Source organism: Macaca fascicularis, chromosome 3, assembly GCF_037993035.2.
Source record: "Macaca fascicularis isolate 582-1 chromosome 3, T2T-MFA8v1.1".
NCBI lineage: Eukaryota > Metazoa > Chordata > Mammalia > Primates > Cercopithecidae > Macaca > Macaca fascicularis.
In genome coordinates, this window is record NC_088377.1 from 180,687,789 (window position 1) to 180,709,533 (window position 21,745).

Consider the following 21,745-nt stretch of genomic DNA (forward strand, 5'->3'; position numbering starts at 1 on the left):
AGAAACACCCCATCCAGAAATAAACACTGTTAATATTTTTCCTATTCAATTATTATTTGAAGTCAGATTGAAGATACGATTTATTTTGGTTTTCTTTTCCCCATTAAAAAATACCGCAAGAGGCTGGCATGGTGGCTCAAGCCTGTAACTCCAGCTCTTTGGGAGGCTGAGGCAGGTAGATCACCTGAGGTCAGGAGTTCAAGACCAGCCTGGCCAACATGGTGAAACCCCCGTCTCTACTAAAATACAAAAATTAGCCGGGCCTGGTGGCGCGCGCCTGTAGTCCCAGCTACTCAACAGGCTGAGGCAGGAGAATCGCTTGAACCAGAGAGGTGGAGGTTGCGGTGAGCCGAGATCCCACAACTGCACTCTGGCCCGGTAACAAGAGCAAAACTCCATCTGAAAAACAAAAAAAAATCTTTTTTGTTTTGTTTTTGAGACAGATCTTGCTCTGTCGCCAGGCTGGAGTGCAGTGGCGTGATCTCAGCTCATTGCAACACCTGCCTCCCGGGTTCAAGCAATTCCCCTGCCTCAGTCTCCCGAGTAGCTGGGACTACAGGTGTGCACCACCATGCTTGGCTAATTTTTTGTATTTTAGTAGAGACGAGGTGTCCAAGTTGACCATGTTGGCCAGGATGGTCTTGATCTCTTGACCTTGTGATCTGTCCACTTCGGCCTCCGAAAGTGCTGGGATTACAGGTGTTAGCCACCGTGACCAGCCAAAAACAAAAAAAAATATTCTAAGAGTGTTTAGAAAATCCTTACTTCTTTTTGAAAGTAAGAATGGGAAATGTGTGTGTGATGATGCTGGCGTGCCAAAGCAATGAAACGGCATAGGCATTTGTCATTGGAAATCCTCACGTGTTGAATAAGTTCACCTCCTCTGAAGTGGAGCCCATCTCCCACTACAGAAGCTGGAAATTCCAGAGACTTTCTCATCTTTCCTCACGACTGGGGCAGAGTGACATGATATAGACTCTACCCCTCAATGCTGTACCCAACAATGCTGTACCCCAAACAGTCTCACTTTCAATCAGAAGCTGGGAATCCAGAGAAACAAAGACTGTACAGAATGGTTTGGACACTGGGTGGCAGCAGTTCAGCTTTCAGGATGCAACACCCCTGCTGCAGGCAATGCCGCCTGCAGCATCCCATTGGATGTCTTAATGGATCGGTTCTTAAGCACAACTTTGTTCCAAGAGCACGGTCTCTGAGCTTTCCTCTACAGCTCTGCAGAGTCTGTGAGCTACCCAATATTCTTTTAACAAATTCCTTCACTTGCTTAAACCAGAATTGCTTTCTACAGGCTGCAACTACAACCATTGACTGAGAAAGTATATGATCGGCATGTTTAGCCCTATTTCTGTTACTTTGTTTTGGATGCTCCACTTTGTTGTCATCGTTGTTGTTTGCTTATTCTTTTTGTCTTTTAGACAAATTGTATTTTATTTTATTTGATTTTCTATAATCACTTAGGCAGTGGCACCCTGTTTTTAATTATCCTTAAGGTCATCAAGTATATTCTGAAACACAATGTATTTTTAGTTATCAGAGCTAAATGAACACTTAAAACATTTTTCTCTGGCTGGGCATGGTAGCTCACACCTGCAATCCCAGCACTTTGGGAGGCTGAGGCAGACGGATTGCTTCAGGTTAGGAGTTCAAGGCCAGCCTGGCCAACATGGACAAACCCCATCTCTACTAAAAATACAAAAATTAGCCGTGTGTGGTGGCACATGCCTGTAATCCCAGTTACCAGGGAAACTAGAGCACAACAATCTCTTGAACCCGGGAGGTGAAGGTTGCAATGAGCCAAGACCGCACCACTGCACTCCAGCCTGGGTGACAGAACGAGACTGTCTAGAAAAAAAAAAAATTAAAAAAATTAAACATCAAATCAAATAAAAATTCTTCCCTAAATACAATGAAAAAATGAAAATGAAAAATGAGCTTCTCTCCGGGGAGGCAGAGGTTGCAGTGAGCCAAGATCGTGCCACTGCACTCCAGCCTGGGTGACAAGAGCGAGACTCCATCTCAAAAAAAAAAAACAAAAGAGCTTTTCCTTTTCCAACACACACCACCACACACACACACACACACACACACACACACACACACACACCCCACTTCCCAGGCTTTGCCTAATTCAATCAGGGATTATAAATGTTTGCCACGATGTGTCAGCTCACCTCCTCAACTCTGCTTCAAAGCAAGTCTGCATTACTGCAGAAATGAGGCAGCACAAAGAATGTCTCAGCTGTGCCCCATACTGTCCCAGGAACCCCCCTCTGTCCTGGGCATACGGGCATAGTTGGTCACCCTGGCCTAAGCCATACCCCAGTCTGAAGGATTGTTGGCTCTGCCCCTCACCCAAGCTGTACCTAAATTAGGAGCTTAGCGCTGGTCTGGGTTCCTCTGGCCAGAAACCCCAACTCTGTGGTGTCTTGGTTGACCTCTGTTGTCAACACATTGGCAATGTTTGCCGCTTTTTGGTTGAGACAACAAAAGTCCACCATCAGAAATTCTACAGCATCCTTAAAGGGAACTCTGCCTCTCCAAGGCAGCACAAGAAAGGCCACCTGCCTGAGCTTCCTCCTTGGTGACTGCATTATGTTGAAAACATTCACTGCCCCTTCCTGAGGGCATATTATTGTCCTTGTCCATTGACATTAAACTTGGTCATGTAACCTGCAGTGCCCCTCCATGTAGGATTATACATCCCCACCCTGTTGAACACAGGGTAGCCATACGACTTTCTTTGGCCAGTGCAATGAAAACAGAAGCTTGAAGAGCCAGCTTGTGGTCTTCCCCTGCCAGGACACCAGCACTGGTCCCGGTGGGGGATGCTCAGTCAACCTGCCTCTTAAGTGAAAATGACATGGAACAAAGCTGAAATTGACTACAATGTTGTTATTAAGCCATGAGATTTGGGAGTTGCTCACTGCTGCAAATAACCTATCTTCATCTTTACAGTCTGTGTGAGCCCTTATTGTCCCTGTATCTTTCACTTAGAAAGGCACTGGACTCTCTTCTGAGTCTTTTTTTTTTTTTTTTTTTTTGATACAGAGTTTCACTCTTGTTGCACAGGCTGGAGTGCAATGGCACAATCTCCACTCACCGCAACCTCCACTCCCGGGTTCAAGCAATTCTCCTGCCTCAGCCTCCCGAGTAGCTGGGAGTACAGGCTTGTGCCACCACACCCAGCCAATTTTGTATTTTCAGTAGACACGGGGTTTCTCCATGTTGGTCAGGCTGGTCTCGAACTCTCACCCTCAGGTGATCCGCCTGCCTTGGCCTCCCAAAGTGCTGATATTACAGGCGTGAGCCACTGCGCCCAGCCTCTCTTCTGAGTCTTACGTGGATAAGACGGAGAGAATGCCAGGCTATACTGTCAGAGGAGCTGTGATGGGGGCTCTCCTCTAGTCTCCATTACCCAAACAAGTAACAGAACAATCCGCTCACGTTTTCTGGTTTGATTTTATGAACCTGTAGAAAAGTTTGAGCCAAAGGAAGGTTTTATCTGAGGCTTTCCCAAGTTTATCTTGAAAGTAGGTAGAGTCAACTCAAGTTAACAGACATTCCTTCATTAAACTGAGAGCTTGCTATATATGCCAGACGAGGCAGCATCTCTTCTGAGTAAACTGAAAATGTATCTAGGAGATAAATATCTGAGAGTGAGCACCTATGAGGCACCATGAGAATAAAATAATACTTTTAGAAGGCTAATGTGTGATCAGTTCACCAAAAAAAGTAACAATGCAAACATAAATCCAAAACGAAATCTCAGTAAAGACAAAACATCAGAAAATGTACATAATTTAATCATGTTATTGTATAATAAACATTAAAATATAGCTCTGGTTGTGTAAGTCAGTCAAAATCAATACAAATGTATTTTTCTAAATATCTGTCCAGAAGAACCCCTTAGGAAACAAAATATATTCTGTGCCTTTCCTGGGAATGTGCTTTCTAACACAGGCTATCGAGTGTACTGAGATAGGCAATTCCTATGCTGACAATGAGTGTAATATGGTACAGCTATTCTGGAAGATAGTTTTGAAATTCTTTTTGAGTCTTTATGCTATTCATATCTTCTGGCACAGTATAATCACATCTAAAAAATTGTTCTAAAAAATAATCAGAAATTGGCCGGTGGTGCACGCCTGTAATCCCAGCGCTTTGGGAGGCCAAGGCAGGTGGATCACCTGAGGTCATGAGTTCGAGACCATCCTGACTAACATGGTGAAACCGTCTCTACTAAATACAAAAAATTAGCTGGGCATGGTGGTGCATGCCTGTAATCCCAGCTACTCGGGAGGCTGAGGCAGGAGAATCACTTGAACCCAGGAGGCAGAGGTTGCAGTGAGCCAAGATCATAGCATTGCACTCCAGCCTGGGCGACAAGAGCAAAACTCCCTAACAAAAAAAAAAAAAAATCAGGCCAGGCGCGGTGGCTCACGCCTATAATCCCAGCACTTTGGGAGGCTGAGACGGGTGGATCATGAGGTCAGGAGATCGAGACCATCCTGGCTAACACGGTGAAACCCTGTCTCTACTAAAAATACAAAAAATTAGCCGGGCGTGGTGGCGGGTGCCTGTAGTCCCAGCTACTCTGGAGGCTGAGGCAGGAGAATGGAGTGAACCCGGGAGGCGGAGCTTGCAGTGAGCCGAGATCGCGCCACTGCACTCCAGCCTGGGAGACAGAGCGAGACTCCATCTCAAAAAAAAAAAAAAAAAAAGTCAGAAATTCAGACAAAGATTTATGTACCATTAATAAGATGTTACAAACAATAAATATCCAACAATAGAACTATTACTAAATAATACTTCAAAAATATAATGAAACCATCACATGTAATTGTAAATGCTTTCAATTACATAGGGAAATGTTTACAAAATAATATCAATCCCAAATGGCATAAAATTGTATATATAGCATACCTTCAATATTTAAGGATATATGCATAAAAAAGACTAAAAAAAGGCTGGGCCTGGTGGCTCACACCTGCAGCCCCAGCACTCTGGGAAGCCGGGACTCCACCTGGGAGGCAGGTGGATCACTTGAGTCAGGAGTTCAAGACCAGCCTGGGTAACATGACAAAACCATGTCTCCATACAAAAATACAAAAAAATTAGCTGGGTGTGGTGTCACATGCATGTAGTCCAAGCTACTCAGGAGGCTGAAGTGAGAGGCTGAAGTGAGAGGATCACTTGAGCCCAGGAGGCAGAGGCTGAAGTGAGCTGTGACTGCACCACTGCACTCCAGCCTGGGTGACACAGAGAAACCCAAAAGGAGAGGGCAGGGGAGGGGAGGGGAGGAGAGGGGAGGGGAGGGGAAGGGAAAGGAAAGGAAGGGGAAAGGAAAGGGAGAGACAGACACACAGAGAGAGAGAGAGAGAGAGAGAGAGAGAGGGAGAGAGGGAGAGAGGGAGGGAGGGAGGGAAAGAAAGAAAAGAAAAAAGAAAAGACAGTATTAAGAGTGATTATACAGTGATATTATGAGGGGATTATTACGTCTTCCTTCATACATTCCTGTACTCTTCAAAATTTCCACAGTGACATAGTCTTATATTTTCAAAAAATAATTTTGGAAAAATATTCCTAATAAGAGAGAGAGAAATTCAAAAATATAATAATACATTATTTTTTAAATAAAAATGGCATTACAAATCAATTTACAAACACTCCAGACAGTACCGAGAATAAGATTTATACTTTGACCATATGCCAGTAAAAATAAAAAGGAAATTACTACATATACACATAAAATATAAATGAATTTTATTTATGAAAGTATAGATGTACAGCAAATAGGAAAGATAATACATTAAAAGAACATATACTATAACCAGGCAGAGTTTTATCTCAGGAATTTAAGGAAGTTTTAATATTACAAAAACTCTTATTTTAATCATATTAAGCAATTTAAGTGATAAAAATATGATTGTATCAAAAGACACCAATTCCTTTTATCAAGCTTTTAGCTTCCAACAAACAAGAATAGAAGATGTTATTTCTGTTATCCTAACAAAGAACATTTGTTTAAAACCAACAATTAACTTCATATGTAATGAAGAAATATCAAAAAAACATTACAATTTTATGAAACACAAAAATAAAATAGAAATACCTATGATTTTATATTTAGAAAAAGCAAACACACCATCTAAAACTGTTAGAACAAAGACAATCACCAAAAGATACATATTTTAAAAGTTAATAGCTTTCTAATAATAGAGATTCCCATACTGACAGCAACATACACATATAAAACAGCCAAGAAAGAATTAAGGTATATATAAAACCTAGACAAAAAGAAGAACCAAGTAGAATGAAAAAAAAATCAAGAAACGTGATAATAATGGAGACTAAATCCCTCAATGGAAAGAATTACTATCATAAATGTAAGTCTGAAAGAGTTAACTTTAGATGTAGACAAGTCAAATTGAAGCACTAAAAAGATGTTGACCTGATAGAACACATTCCTTAGGGGGAAAAAAGATTTTTTAATATTGGAAAAAATATGGCTAGGCATAGTGGCTCATGCCTGTAATCCCAGCATATTAAGAGGCCAAGGCGGGAGGACTGCTTGAGCTTAGGAGTTCAAGACCAGCCTGGGCAACATAGTGAGACCTTGTCTCTACTAAAAACCTAAAAAAATTAGCTGAGTATGGTGGCATGCACCTATAGTCCCAGCTACTAGGGAAGCTGAGGCAAGAGGATGGCTTGAGCCCAAGATACCAAGGTTGCAGAGAGCGATAATTGTGCCCTGCACTCCAGCCTGGGCAACAGAGCAAGACCCTGTCTCAAAAAAATGTAGGAGAAGAAGGAAAAACAATGAACACCAATATGCTACTGATTCACACGGATTCAAAGACAAAGTATAATCCATTATATGGCAAAAAAAAATATGTCTTCACTACTAAGTGTTACAACTACCAAGAATAAATAATGCTTTGCTCACAGCTAGGGAGTAAAAACACACAGCATTGCAACATAAAGTAAGTGCTATGCTAGGCCTGTGAGAATGCTACAAGAGCCACCTCTTTTGGAGTCAAGAAAGGCCAACCTGGCATTTTGAAGAATCCAATTTTGCCAGGTTGTGAGGTAGGAAGGAGGAAGAAGGAATGACACTTATAAAAGAGGGAACATCAGGCTGGGTGCAGTGGCTCATGCCTATAACCCCAGCACTTTGGGAGGCCGAGGTGGGCGGATTACCTGAGGTCAGGAGTTCAAGACCAGCCTGACCAACATGGTGAAACCCCATCTCTAGTAAAAATACAAAAATTAGCCAGGTGTGGTGGTGCACACTTATAATCCCAGCTACTCGGGAGGCTGAGGCAGGAGAATCACTTGAACCTGGGAGACACAGGTTGCAGTGAGCCGAGATCATGCCACTGCACTCCAGCCTGGGCGACAGAGTGAGACTCCATCTCAAAGGAAAAAACAAAAAACAAAAACAGGGAACATCATTTACAGAGAATCACAAGACGAAATAGCACATTCCAGAAATTCCAAGTAGGTCAAGTATATACAATGTTGGTCTGCATTTTAAAAACTCGACTAAAGTCAACATTCAATCAGAAAATGTCTCATAACAATCTGAATTTCTGGCTTCTTTTTAAAAAACTGGGCAATATGACAAAGTGGGCCCACATTCCCACATGGATACAAGAGGCAGGCATCCCTTTTAGATGGGACAGTTTGCCACAGCACTTCTCCCTTCTCCCACTTCTCTTGCATCCAGTTCACTTCATCCATTTAACTCACCTTTCTAGTCCCTGCAGGCGTCTGAATTTAGGAATACTACCCTACATGATGAGGACCAAGGAAGGTTTCAGCAGGAAAAAAGCCGTATGATTGGGTTTGCTTTCAAAACATCAGGCAGCCAGATGGAAGGCTGGAGAAGTGAAGAGTGGCACGGAGAACAGTGAAATCCACAAAAGCCTATTCTATTAAAGATTAAAATGGGGCTACCATCACTGCAGTGGGAACAGGGCACCTTTTACCAAAAACTCCCGAAACACATGTCTTGAAAACCACGGAGTTTACGCATCTGTGGGATATATGCAGGAAGGTGATGAGGGTTTGAAACAAGGCAGTAAGTACGGGGTGGAAAGAAAGGGGCAGAGAAGGATAACTATTTGAAAGGCTTATGAGGGGAAGAAACTCTCCAACACTGGGTAACCAATTTGACAAAGGGAACAAGGAGAAAGAAAAGTATAGGACAATTTACAGCTTTTTGCCTATGCCATTAGGTAGATAGTGGGGACATTCAAAAATAAGGAAATAAAAGGAGGAACAAGACTAGAGGGAAATTCATAATTCAACTTAGAATATGTTGAATTTGTAGAGTCTACAGACATGCGACTTTACATCAAAAACCCCGATAAATTACCAAAGAAAACTCTTCTCCAACTATAACGCAGTAACTTTCTAACAGCCGAATCATGAGTGAAAATCAGAGAAAGACAGGTACGGTTATATAAAATATTTTACAGAATGAATGAATACCAACAGAACTAAGATTAAAGTAGACTATTATAGAATTGAATAAAATACTACAACAAAGATGACAGAGGACCAATAACTTCACATATAAAAGCATAATGATAAGATATAAAAACAGAACATAAACAAGTAAAGGTCCACCAAGTCTCTCAATGTAAAGGAAATGCATTTATACCCTACACTGTTTCCATTAAAAATTTAAGATAGCTCACTACAAAAATAGTGAATGATTAGTAAACAGTAATCAAATAGTAAAATGATAAGTGTAAATAATAGTAATAATTAAATGTAAAATAATTTTTTTACTTATCACCAGAAGAAATCTGGACTAGAAAAAAAGAAACAAAATATGCAGAGCATAAGGGCTTTCAGAAATATTGCTGACAATGAAAGTAAAAAGGTCAACACAAGTGGGATGACTCTTACTATCCATTAGGAGAAAACACAGCCATTTCTCACTTTAAAAAGGACGCTTTTGCTTTTCCCCGAATTGAAGAGATAGCATTTCATGATAAAAATTTCTCTACATTAATTTAGCTTTATGAAAACTTATTACATTGTCTCTGTTTCTCAAATGTTATGTTACTGCAGGACAGTTGAATTTAAAAAAAAAAAACAACAACAATCTACACAGTGACATTTGGGGATAACTACAATAAACAGAACAAAAAATTTAATTTCATAAAGCTGCTTCTTGTGGTACCCCTTGATGAAGATAAACCACAAAATATTGAAATGTAACTCAATGAACATAGCTAGATAGGTGGAGAGTAGGAAGGAAGGGAGAAGGGAGAAAGGGGAAAGGGAACATGAAATGCGTGAGGTATACAGATGTCTGATGGTCCATCCTGAGCCACAGGAAGAATGGATACAATTTAAAGGAATGGATAAACTGCCCATCCTTCAAACTATAGCAACTGGGCTTTGGTAAAAGTTCAATAAGAGATGAAGAGTAGAAAGAGTCTCACGCCTGTAATCCCAGCACTTTGGGAGGCCGAGGCAGGCAGATCACCTGAGGTCAGGAGTTCGAGACCAGCCTGACCAACAAAGTGAAACCTCGTCTCTACTAAAAATACGTAATTAACTGGGCGTGGTGGCACATGCCTGTAATCCCAGCTACTTGGGAAGCTGAGGCAGGAGAATCGCTTGAACCCAGGAGGTGGAAGTTATGGTGAGCTGAGATTGTACCATTGCACTCCAACCTGGGCAACAAGAGTAAAACTGTCTCAAAAAAAAAAAAGAGTAGACAGAGTGAGGTAGAAGTCTCTGGAGAGAACCCAAAGGTTATATACTCTGTACTACTGGCTGAGGATGGACCTACAAAAATTGAGTATCATCCAAACACAGTATTGCTGAGGTCCTTTCATGAAAATTGTGAAGTCTCATTAAAGGCTGTCCCACATCAGCATAGATGAGGACCCCATTAATAAGAGGCCAAATGTAAAATGAAAAAATAAGGACAATCAGAAAGCAGACACCAGAAAACTATTCACTCATATATATATTTTTAAAAATGCAAATGACAGTATCCCTTAGCATCTATAAGCTAAGCAAAAGTAAAAAATAGCTGGAAAAATTCAATATTCTGCAGATTTTAAGACAGGAGTTATACTTGTTAGAGGCTGGGTGCAGTGGCTCACGCCTGTAATCCTAGCACCCTGGGAGACTGAGGCAGGCAGATTGCTTGAGCCCAGGAGTTCAATAATAGCCTGGACAATATGGCAAAATACCCTCTCTACAAAAAAAATACAAAAAACTAGCCAGTAGTGGTGCATACCTGTAGTCCCAGCTACTTAGGAGGCTGAGGTGGGAGGATCACCTGAGCTCAGGAAGTCAAGGCTGCAGTGAGCCGAGATCACGTCACTGCACTCCAGCCTGGACAACAGAGCAAGATCATCTCAAAAAAAAATTGTTAGAAAAAGGCAAGTAGTTAAATAAACTATGAGATATTAATGTATCTGTGCAAAAACATGATTATGTATGATGTGAACAAATATAGAAAGATGCTTATGAAGCAATATTAAGTAAAAAAAAAAAAAAAAAGTGTGCAAAGTACTCTATGATTGCCACAATATAAACTGACAGAAAAACTATGGTGGACCACACAAGTCAGCAGAGCTCCATCCACCCAGCCTGAGGAAAGCACCTAGGAGCTACAGGTAGAAGCTGCCATCTTTAGCACTTGCCCTGGCCTGGCCCCATCTGCACTCAATTTTAGCCTCTTTGCCTGCTCAAACTCCAACCCCATCCCCAACCACCCATGCCCAACTGTATTCTTCCAAAAGGACATTTTCTCCTTTTCCATCTTCTTTACTTCTCACAACACACTGTGAGGTAGATGTTATTATGACCATTACAAATCTATCATTAAATGAATGAATGGTTACAAATTAAAGCTAAACAGAAGGCTTGTTTTCAGATCTTCCAAGCTGGACAAGCTTCTTCTTAGTTCACTGACCCCCTTTAAGGTTTACCTGGGCAGGGCTTCTTAGCCGACTGAGCAGGGACAGAAGCCAGAGGACCGGCTTCTGCGGCTCCAGCCGCGTGCACTCCTTGCTTCTCAAGGCCTTGTGAATGCTCAGTAGAAGGCGATGAATTATCTACAAAGAGGAAAGGGGTAAGTTTTCCTATGATACCCCAAGTTTCATTTTATGTTGGGAGCAACAGCCCAGCTAACCAGACATCAGACAAGACTCTCAACACCTGGATTTGGAGAGTTCATGTCTTCTGGGTTTTAAAAAATTCTGTGTGTGTTTGTGTATAAAAAATAGAGAGAGAGAGAGAGAGAGAGAGAGAGAGAGAGAGAGAGAGAGAGAGAGCGGAAAGTCATTATGTCACAGGAGAGACTCACCAAGCAAAACCAGATAAAGACAGTGACAGGCCCTAGACACAGCATAGGGTAGAAGGTACCTGCCAACCTGCCACCACTCACGGTTCCCTAAACAGCCCTGACACTGGTATATGCAGAGCCCTCCCTGCCTGCACTCACTACGTCTGACACTGACATCCCAAAATATGAAAAGCTTAGCATGGCAAAGGTTTGGCAACTCCACTTTTGGTGATTTACCTTTCCCAACAGCAATTCTCCTAAGCCTACCACCCACTGATTTTCAGGTACCAGCAAATGTAACGGAATAAGTAACCGAATGCATTATAATTAAAATAACACCAAATCACACTTTGCAGACTTTAAAAAACTACTAAAGGCCAGGTGCAGTGGCTCACGCCTGTAATTCCAACACTTTGGGAGGCCAGGGCTGGAGGACTGCTTGAGCCCAGGAGTTCAAAACCAGCCTGGTCAACACAGCAAAACCTTGTACCTACAAAAGAAAAATTTAAAAAAAAAAACAGCTGGACATGGTGGCATGTGCCTATAGTTCCAGCTACTAGGGAGGCTGAGCAGAAAGATCACTTGAGCCCAGGAGTTCCAGGCTGCAGTGAGTCATGATTGCGCCACTGTACTCCAGCCTAGGCAACAGAGCAAGATTCTGTCTCCAAAAACAATAACAAAAATTACTGAAAGACTATGGGAATATATTTATAATGGGAATATGCAATATTCCTAGCAAGATGAGAAAATATGTTGTATAAAGTAGAAATTTAAGATATTAAATTAACATGTACTTTGAGCACAACTGGATTCGTGTTTGTATATAACAGAACTAAATGGACTATAATAAAATTGTAACAAGTATAGTAGATTAGAGTGAGCAAAATCATATACAATTTGCATTTCCAGTTGCTATTTTCCAAATTGTTCTACAATGTCATCAAAATTACTTAAAAATTAACAAAGCCAAAAATTCTATTTATGAAAAGAAAGTCATCCCTACATTAATCTTACTTTTCTAGTCACTGGTCCATCTCCTTCCTCTTTTTCCTAACCACGTTGTTAAAACTGTTCTACTGGGCCAGGCGCGTGGCTCATGCCTATAATCCCAGCACTTTGGGAGGCCGAGGCAGGCAGATCATGAGGTCAAGAGATTGAGACCATCCTGGCCAACATGGTGAAACCCTGTCTCTACTAAAAACACAAAAATTAGCTGGGCGTGGTGGCACATGCCTGTAGTCCCAGCTACTCAGGGGGCTGAGGCAGGAGAATCATTTGAACCCGGGAGGCAGAGGTTGCAGTGAGCCACGATCGCGCCACTGCACTCCAGTCTGGGTGACAGACCAAGACTCCGTCTCAATAAAAAACCTGACATCCAATTTACCAACAAGCTACTGTTCAATCACTTGGGTAGATTTTAGTAGCTGGCAGTGACAGTGCTAAAGATAAACTCCATCCCTTTCCTCCTTTGGTTAGGATCACCATTCTATACAATAAAATGTTGCCTGTTCTAAATTTTCCCAAGAACAAAGCTGAAATTAACATAGGAACTGCTTTGCCCCCCGACTCACTTTCATGTCAGTGTTCTTATTTCTTTACAGTGAAGCAGCCCAAAACTGTATCTCTGATACTTCTCTGTCCTCCTTGGATTTTCCTACCTGTATTTTCAAGCATCTTGTGCAGCTTCATATGCTTGTAGGTGGAGATTATCTGAAAATTAACAACACTTGGAATATTCAGTCCTTGGTCCTGCAGCAGCTTCAAGGATGCAGCATGGATAAGCTGATGGGACCGTTTGCAGGTCTGGAGTTTGCACTCTCCCTTGACAAAGGATTTGCACACGTGAAACTTGTTGCATTTATCCTTCAGGTTGCAGTAGCCATAGAGGGCTTCCCCTTTGTTGTAGAGCAAACAGACCTAGTACAGAAATGAGGCAACACCTGAAACACTAGTTTTCTTTTATTTATTTATTTATTTTAGTTATTTATTTATTTATTTTGGGAGATGGAGTCTCGCTGTGTCACCCAGGCTGGAGTGCAGTGGCACCATCTTGGCTCACTGCAACCTCCATCTCCTGGGTTCAAGCGATTCTCCTGCCTCAGCCTCCTGAGTAGCTGAGACCACAGGCATTCACCACCACAGCCAGGTAATTTTTGTATTTTTAGTAGAGACAGGGTTTCACCATGTTGGCCAGGATGGTCTCCAACTCCTCACCTCAGGCGATCTGCCCGCCTCGGCCTCCCACAGTGCTGGGATTACAGGTGTGAGCCACCACACCCGGCCAATATTAGTTTTCACTCCATCTTTCAAGCCAAAAACTATAGCTTCTCTAACTAAACTAAGACTAAATGACTCCTTCTGATCACCAGTGGCTGTTAAAGTCTTGGGGTGAAAGCCTGATGATAGCGCAGTGGTGCTAACCATACTCCAGCTGCTGTGGGTACTGGCTGCTCGTGACTCACAGTTGCCCCTCTCTTACTTTACACTCTCAGCTGACCTGCCCTCTGCCCCCAAGGCCTGTAGCCAATGAATGACTTAGACAAAGCTAAAAAAATGCTGAAGTGCCTCAAAACTAGACTCAGTGTGATCTTTGTTCCACAGCTCCCCATGAATCAAGTCAAGACCAGACCTAATGTGACTGTAGCTTTTCCTTCCTTAGACCCTGCTTCCCTCTCTCCCATACTGGGTTTTCCTGAAAAGCCCACCCTCAAAAAAACTCACATGCACCTCAGTCTCTATCTCAGGCTCTGCTTCCAGGGAAACCAATTTCAACAGGTGGCACAAAGATATAATTTATGATCCAGACAAGGGCATTTTTAGGGTGCAAGGGAGCACTATTAATAATCACCCTGGGACAACTCAGACAAACTGGGTCTATCCCAGACACACCAAGACCACACTGAAAGGGAACTTTATAATGATGGGATCAGGCTGTTGACCCTGAAACCACGCATCAGTCTTAGCCTCTCACCCAAGGATGACATCATATGCCTCCCGATGTGATGCAACAGGAAACAGAACTGTCCAGGTTTTACTATGAACATCCGACATCCCCAGAAACCCCTCAGTCCCAGGCAAATGGGATGGTGAGTCACCCTAACAATGCTGCACATGTAAAAAAATTCCTGCTATAAAATAAATCCTGGCCGGGCGTGGCGGATGATGCCTGTAAATCCCAGCACTTTGGGAGGCCGAGGCAGAAGGATCACCTGAGGTCAGGAATTCAAGACCAGCCTGGCCAACACGGTGAAACCCCAACTCTACTAAAAATACAAAAATTAGCCGGGCATGGTGGCACACACCTGTAATTCCAGCTACTAAGGAGGCTGAGGCAGGAGAATCACATGAACTGGGGAGGTGGAGGTTGCAGTGAGCCAAGACTGTGCCACTGCACTCCAGCCTGGGCGACAGAGCGAGACTCCGTTTCAAAAATAAATAAATAAACAAAATAAAGTAAAATAAATCCTAAACCTGACCAAAATTTGAGGGATACAGGAACATGTTAAATACTACTACAGGAATGTAATCAGTCAAATCTAAAATATGGGAAATCCTACAAGACACAGACGACCTGGTTTAAAACGAAATAGCATCCTATTTATAATTGTGATGCCAATTTTCTAAAATAAATTCATAACTTTAATGCAATTCCTACCCTTCTCAAAGAATTCCTTTAAAATACTTTTAGGAATTTAAGTGATTCTAAAGCTTATCTGGAAAAGGAAACACGAATTGATTAAACAAGCAAACAAAATCAGCCAGGCACAGTGGTTCACGGCTGTACTCCTAGCAGTTCGGGAGACCAAGGATGGCAAACCGCTTCAGCCAAGGAGTTCGAGACCAGCCTAGGCAACACAGCAAGACCCTGTCTCTACAAAAAAATTTTTAAAGTAGGCGGGGCACACCGGCTCACACCTGTAATCCTAACACTTTGGAAGGCCAAGGCAGGCAGATTGCCTGAACTCACGAGTTTCGGACCAGTCTGGGCAACATGGCGAAACCCTGTCTCTACTAAAAACACAACAAATTAGCTAGGCATGGTGGCACATGTTTGTAGTCCCAGCTACTCGGGAGGCTGAGGCACGAGAATTGCTTGAACCTGAGAGGCGGAGGTTGCAGTGAACTAAGATCACGCCACTGCACTCCAATCTGGGTGACAGAGCGAGACTATCTACAAAACAAACAAAAACAAAACAAAACCAAAAAAAGTATCTGGAGGCTGGGCACTGTGGCTCACAACTGTTATCCCAGCACTTTGGGAGGCCGAGGTGGGCGGATCATTTGAGGTCAGGAGTTCAAGACCAGCCTGGCCAAAACGACAAACCCCATCTCTACTCAAAATACAAAAAATTAGCTGGGTATGGTGGCGAGCGCCTGCAATCCCAGCTACTCAGGGGTCTGTGGCAGGAGAATCGCTTGAACCAGGGAGTTGGAGATTGCAGTGAACCAAGATCACACCACTGCACTCCAGCCTAGGTGACAGAGCAAGAGTCAGTCTCAAAAAACAAAACAAAAAAAAAGTAGCTGGGTGTGGTGATGAACACCTGTAGTCCCAGCTACTAGAGAGGCTGAAATGCAAGGATTGCTTGAGCCCAGGAGGTCAAGGTTGCAGTGAGCTATGATCAGCCTGGGCAACATGGCAAAACCCTGTCTCTGCACTCCAGCCGGGACAACACAGCGAGACCATGTCTCAAAAAGAGTAAATAAATAAACTTTAAAAATGAAAGATAAACTACTTTAGTATGATAGTGGTTCAAGAATTGGAGATCATGAAAAATAGATCCTAGACCTACTCCAAATATTGGAACAGCCTGTTCCTTACAGATTTGTTAGAATTAAGGAGAATAGGGATATGTAAGTCAAAGGGAACAAAGTTTCAATTAGACAGGATGAATTTCTGGAAATCTACCGTACAGCATGGTGACTGTAGTTAATAATAACGTAATGGCCAGGCACAGTGGCTCACACCTGTAATCCCAGTGCTCTAGGAGGCCGAGGAAGGCGGATCATGAGGTCAGCACATCGAGACCATCCTGGCTCACATGGTGAAACCCCATCTCCACTAAAAAAAATACAAAAAATTAGCTGGGCATGGTGACAGGCGCCTGTAGTCCCAGCTACTCTGGAGGCTGAGGCAGGAGAACAGCGTGAACCCGGGAGGCGGAGCTTGCAGTGAGTCGAGATCGCGCCACTGCACTCCAGCCTGGATGACAAAGTGAGACTCCATCTCAAAAAAAAAAAAAAAAAAGAGGCCGGGCGCGGTGGCTCAAGCCTGTAATCCCAGCACTTTGGGAGGCCGAGACGGGCAGATCACGAGGTCAGGAGTTCGAGACCATCCTGGCTAACACGGTGAAACCCCGTCTCTACTAAAAAATACAAAAAACTAGCCGGGCGAGGTGGTGGGCGCCTGTAGTCCCGGCTACTCGGGAGGCTGAGGCAGGAGAATGGCGTAAAAACCCGGGAGGCGGAGCTTGCAGTGAGCTGAGATCCGGCCACTGCAATCCACCCTGGGCGACATAGCGAGACTCCGTCTCAAAAAAAAAAAAAAAAAAAAAAAAAAAAAAGAAAAAGAAAAGAAATTTAAAAAAAAATAACATACTGTATACCTAAAAATTGCTGTCCTTACCACACCCAAAAAATAATAGCTATGTGAAGTAACGGTATGCTAATTAGCTTAATCATTGCAATCAATTCACAATGTAAATATATTAAAACATCACATTATACACTGTAAATATAAAATTTTTGTCAACTATACTTCAATACAGACAAAAATTTGATAGAATTCAACTGTAAAACTACGTAAGCCTGGCCAGGCAGTGGCTCACACACCTGTAATCCCAGTACTTTGGGAGGCTGAGGCAGGGGGATCACTTGAGGTCAGGCATTTAAGACCAGCCTGGCCAACACGGTGAATTGCTGTCTCCACCAAAAAGTACAAAAATTAGCTGGGCATGGTGGCACATGCCTATAGTCCCAACTATTCAGGAGGCTGAGGTAGGAGAATCACTTGAACTCAGGAGGCAGAGGCAACAGTGAGCCGAGGTACTTCTGGCCTGTGTAACAGAGTAAGATCCTGTCTCAAAAAAAAAAAAACAAAACAAAACAAAAAAAAAACTATGTAAGTCTGATGTTTTCTTGTGCAAGCCTTCTAATGCTTTGAGGTGTGTTTAATGCTTTTATTTTAAAATTTTTTATGAGACTATTTTGGCTTTCCATTTCTTCTTGAACCCATTTTGACGAGCTATATTTTTCTAGAAATTTGTCCATTAATGCACCAGCATGAAACTTATTTGTCTACTGTCTTTTTTATTGAGAGAGTGGTAAAAGCAATCATCAGGCATTTCATACAAGAGATGTGAGGCACCATTCATGCCTCATGCACTGTGTTTTTCCATGGTCCCTGCTGTCTACATGGTCACGTTTTGTGCCATATGTCACCTACTTCCAGTCCCAGGTGATGGGAACAAGTGGAGGCAGGGGGGAGGCTCCTGTTGTTAGTGCAACCAACCCCTCAGCTGCTCACAAAACACTTAAGTAGTCTAATATGACAAGGTGAGGCTGGGCCCAGGATACACCCCAAAAAAGAGCACACCAAAAAAAATTCGATAGATTTGACAAAATAAAAATACTAAACTTCTATAAATCAAAAAGTACATAAAATTAAAAGGCAAATAGCAGCAGCACCACACCTCCTCTCTGAGAGAGGAAGGACTGGACCCAGCCTCATAGCTGCAGCCACCCTCCTCACCCTTTCTGCCAATAACCTGCTTCAGCTACTGCTTGGATCTATTTCAGGCAACATGGTTGGCTGGAATGCATCTGGCTCAAAACCATGACGTACCAGACTTGGCTTCAGTGCTCGAAGAAATGAAACAGGTTACGCATGTCAGGAAGAAACCTCCTTGTTCCTGAGATCAACTCCAGGACTGCCTTCGGGGTACAGATTCTGCAGCCTTGAGGGCAGCCTCTGCCACCTGCACCAAAGGCTCCAGCTCCTGCCTCCAGTCTTGTGGCTATCTTCCATTTTAGACTCTGAAATGCCTTAGAGTTAAAATCGGGCCACAATTATGAACTATCCTCTGTTTTCTCAACATCTTCCCTTCTTTCCATCCCTCTTCTGGCCAAGTAGAGGTGTCTATGACAGCATCACTGTGCTAGATTAGAAAATCTTACTTTTAATTGGTGGTCTTTTTTTTTTTTTTTTTTTTTGAGACGGAGTCTTGCTCTGTCACCCAGGCTGGAGTGCAGTGGCCGGATCTCAGCTCACTGCAAGCTCCGCCTCCCGGGTTTACACCATTCTCCTGCCTCAGCCTCCCGAGTAGCTGGGACTACAGGCGCCCGCCACCGCGCCCGGCTAGTTTTTTGTATTTTTAGTAGAGACGGGGTTTCACCGTGTTAGCCAGGATGGTCTCGATCTCCTGACCTCGTGATCCGCCCGCCTCGGCCTCCCAAAGTGCTGGGATTACAGGCTTGAGCCACCGCGCCCGGCTTAATTGGTGGTCTTAATTGATGTTCCAATTTTCTCTTTGGATTTGTACTATTTTGTTTTTAAAACTTCTTTGTATATGGCTAAACCCAAACAAACATACTATTTTGCCATGATAGCAATTATAAAGGGTACCTTTAAAGCGTGTGAAACTGAATCATGTTGCTTCAAAGCAATTAAAATATCTAAAGCCAAAAGAAAAGTAAATGGGGAAAGTACTTGTAACGAATGTGACATGAGGGTGATCCTCGGTGACTCACCTCTGGTAAAAGACAAGGGTCATTCTGCAAAAGCAGGATCCGAAGCTGGGCTTCATTGAGACCAAAAAGTCCATGGTTTTTCAGCACCTGCATGTTGACAGGTGTGTGGATATCATGGGAAAGGGTACAGGTAGACCTAAAAGAACAAAGTCCTCGGTCAGATGCCCAGGTGAAGAAGGACCAGTCTGTCCAATTCCTTGCCTTGAACAGCTTTCAATTTATTTAATACATGTGAAGTTGAAAAATTTTCATGAAACCGGGGATAGCATGGCCTAATAAGCACTGATGGAAAATAAGAAAGTTGGGTTGAAGCAACTCCGTTCCCAGGGTCATTTGAATTTTCACTAGGAATGCTTTGAAGCCAAGGATTCACTTCGCTTCAGGATGCACTTCGCACTTCGCCTGAGGATGCGCATCTGTTCTGTAGGCGACTGTACCTGGCCTTCTCCCTGGCCTTCTCCCCGGCCTTCTCCCCGGCAACAGCTGCCCACCCCAACTGTCCACCAACGATAAAAAGAAAGCGCCCCTATCCCCAGCACCGCTTTGGCGGTGTGTGTGGCTAGAGACAACCAAGGAAAATTCGGGGATGTGAAGCACAGCCTGGGGTCAGGAGGCAGCCCCGAACCCCAGCTCTGGCAGTCAGGAACCACAGGGCCTCACCCAAGCCCTCCAGCCCTGTTTCCTGGGGTGGGACTGGCTCAGCGCTGTTAAACCTAGAGGGCGCAGACCTGCTTCTGCAAAAGTGTGTGGGTATGGGGGAACGGGCGATTTCCGGATAAAGAGTCCAGGGATCTCACGGGATCCTCAGACGCCCCTTGCCCCCCACCTCCCGCCAAAGATCACCGGAGTAAGTGAACTCCAACGTCCCAGTCCGGATTTAACCCGGCCGCGTCGCGCAGGATCCGGGGGGCGGGGGCAGCAACTTTTCCAGCGGGGGCGGTAGAGCCGTCTCCATGGAGAGGACCTTCGCGCCTTTCCGCACAGCTGCTGGGAGTGCGGGGGAGGCCGCCCCGGGAAGGGCCTGCGGGAGGGGGTCGTCCAGCCCCGCGTCCCCGGCCCCGGCCGGGACGAAGCCCCGCTTCCCGTCGCTCCCGCTTCCAGCCGGACGGCCAGGCCAGCGGCCAGCGCCCACAGTCCCCCCCGCCGTCGCCTTCTCACCAGCAGTCCCGGTTGGGGCACTTGCCCAGCATGTGCCGGCGGCAGAAGTGCAGCTGGTCGCAGGCCTGGCACTCGCCGCGCTGGTAGCGGGCGCAGAGGCGCACAGAGGACACGGCCACAACCCTCCAGGCGGAGGTGCCGCCACCGCCCACCGCGCCGGCCGCCGCCTCGGCCTCCGCGTCCCCGAGGCCCTCCTGGGTCTCCACCTCCTGCAGTAGGAAACGTTCGGGCCCGGCGCGCTGCAGCACGTCCCGGAGCCTGGCCTCCGACAGCTCCACGTGGCCGCGCAGGTCCCGCAGGAACATGCGGCCGCCGTGGGCGCACAGCACCTTGGTGAGGAAGGAGCACACCGTGGGCTCCGCCATGGTCGCTGGCGCGGACCCTGTGCGCGCGGCGCCGAGAGAGAGCCGGGGCGGGCAGGCTCCTCCCAGTCACGTCCACGATTTCCAGCGAACATTCCGGGGATGGGCCTGGGCCTGGCGAGGGGTGGGCCTGCGGGAGGCCGGGCGAGGGGCGGCCCCGGCGCGTGGAAACAGAGTACGGGGCCTGCCGATCCCCTGGACGCGGACTCTGGCGGGGACAGCGTTGATGGAGCGTCTGCTGTGCCCGGGCGCCGTTCAGGGCGAGGCCTAGCCTTGAAGAGCTTGTATAGTGGGAGTCACAAAGGACTCGCCAAGAAGTAAGACAACAACTGGTAGTGCTAGGGAGGCCTTCGGAGAAGGTGAAATAGGTAAAAAGTGGTAGGTGGTGAGTGGCCGGGCTGCTTCTGGGGAGGTGGCCACTAGCCACATGTGGCTGCTGAGCACTTCTGGGATTTGTTGTTGTTGTTGTTGTATTTTTGTTTTTATTTTTATTTTTATTTTTGGAGACAAGGTCTCACTTTATCGCCCATGCTGGAGTGCAGTGGCGCTATCATAGTTTGTTGCAGCCTGGAACTCCTGGGCTCAAGCGATCCTCCCACCTCAGCCTCCTGAGTAGCTGGGACCAAAGGTTCACACCACTAATTTTTTTGGTTTTTGTTTTGTTTTGTGGAAACAGGGGTCTCCCCATGTTGCCCAGGCTGGTCTCGAACTCCTGAAGCGCTCCACCTGCCCCCGCCTCCCAGAGCACTGGAATTACAGGCGTGAGCCACCCCGCGGGACTGCTGAGCTTTATTGGAAAGTGGCTAATCCGAATTGAGATGTGATGTAAGTGTGAGAAACACACACTAGATTTTGAAGACTGAGAATGAAAAAAAGAATGTAAAATATCTCATTAACTTTATATGAATCACATGTTAAACTGATATTATTTTGGATATATTTGGATAAATAAAATATTACGACAACTTCATGTGTTGCTTCTACTTTCCTAATGTAGCTACGAGGAAATTTTAAATTGCAAATGTGAATTACCTTATTTTTGTTGAGCGCCAGTCTAGACCTGCCTTAAGCATCCATGCTTTTTGTCCAACACCTTGCTTGTTTAATGAACATTTGTTGGGCCAACTACTAACGC

The 21,745-nt window shown here is 44.6% G+C and overlaps 1 protein-coding gene across 1 annotated transcript; it reads right to left on the reverse strand.

Annotated features, from left to right (window-relative positions):
* Positions 1–5,760: 5,760 nt before the first annotated feature.
* Positions 5,761–20,632, reverse strand: ZC3HAV1L (ZC3HAV1 like). Its single transcript, XM_015448113.4, has 4 exons — positions 20,249–20,632; positions 19,091–19,226; positions 13,000–13,258; positions 5,761–11,111 (listed from the first exon to the last, which is right to left on the reverse strand). Exons 1-4 carry the CDS (start codon positions 20,611–20,613, stop codon positions 10,975–10,977), a joined length of 897 nt encoding a protein of 298 aa, XP_015303599.1. The 5' UTR covers positions 20,614–20,632; the 3' UTR covers positions 5,761–10,974.
* Positions 20,633–21,745: the final 1,113 nt, after the last annotated feature.

Bases quoted from the DNA above. Each gene is read 5' to 3' on its own strand.
- ZC3HAV1L (XM_015448113.4), bottom strand. From the start codon at position 20,613: ATGGCGGAGCCCACGGTGTGCTCCTTCCTCACCAAGGTGCTGTGCGCC. The intron at 19,227-20,248 runs GTGAGAAGGCGA...TTGTTCTTTTAG, and splicing joins TGCCCCAACCGGGACTGCTG to GTCTACCTGTACCCTTTCCC. The intron at 13,259-19,090 runs GTGAGTCACCGA...TTTCTGTACTAG, and splicing joins ACCCTTGTCTTTTACCAGAG to GTCTGTTTGCTCTACAACAA.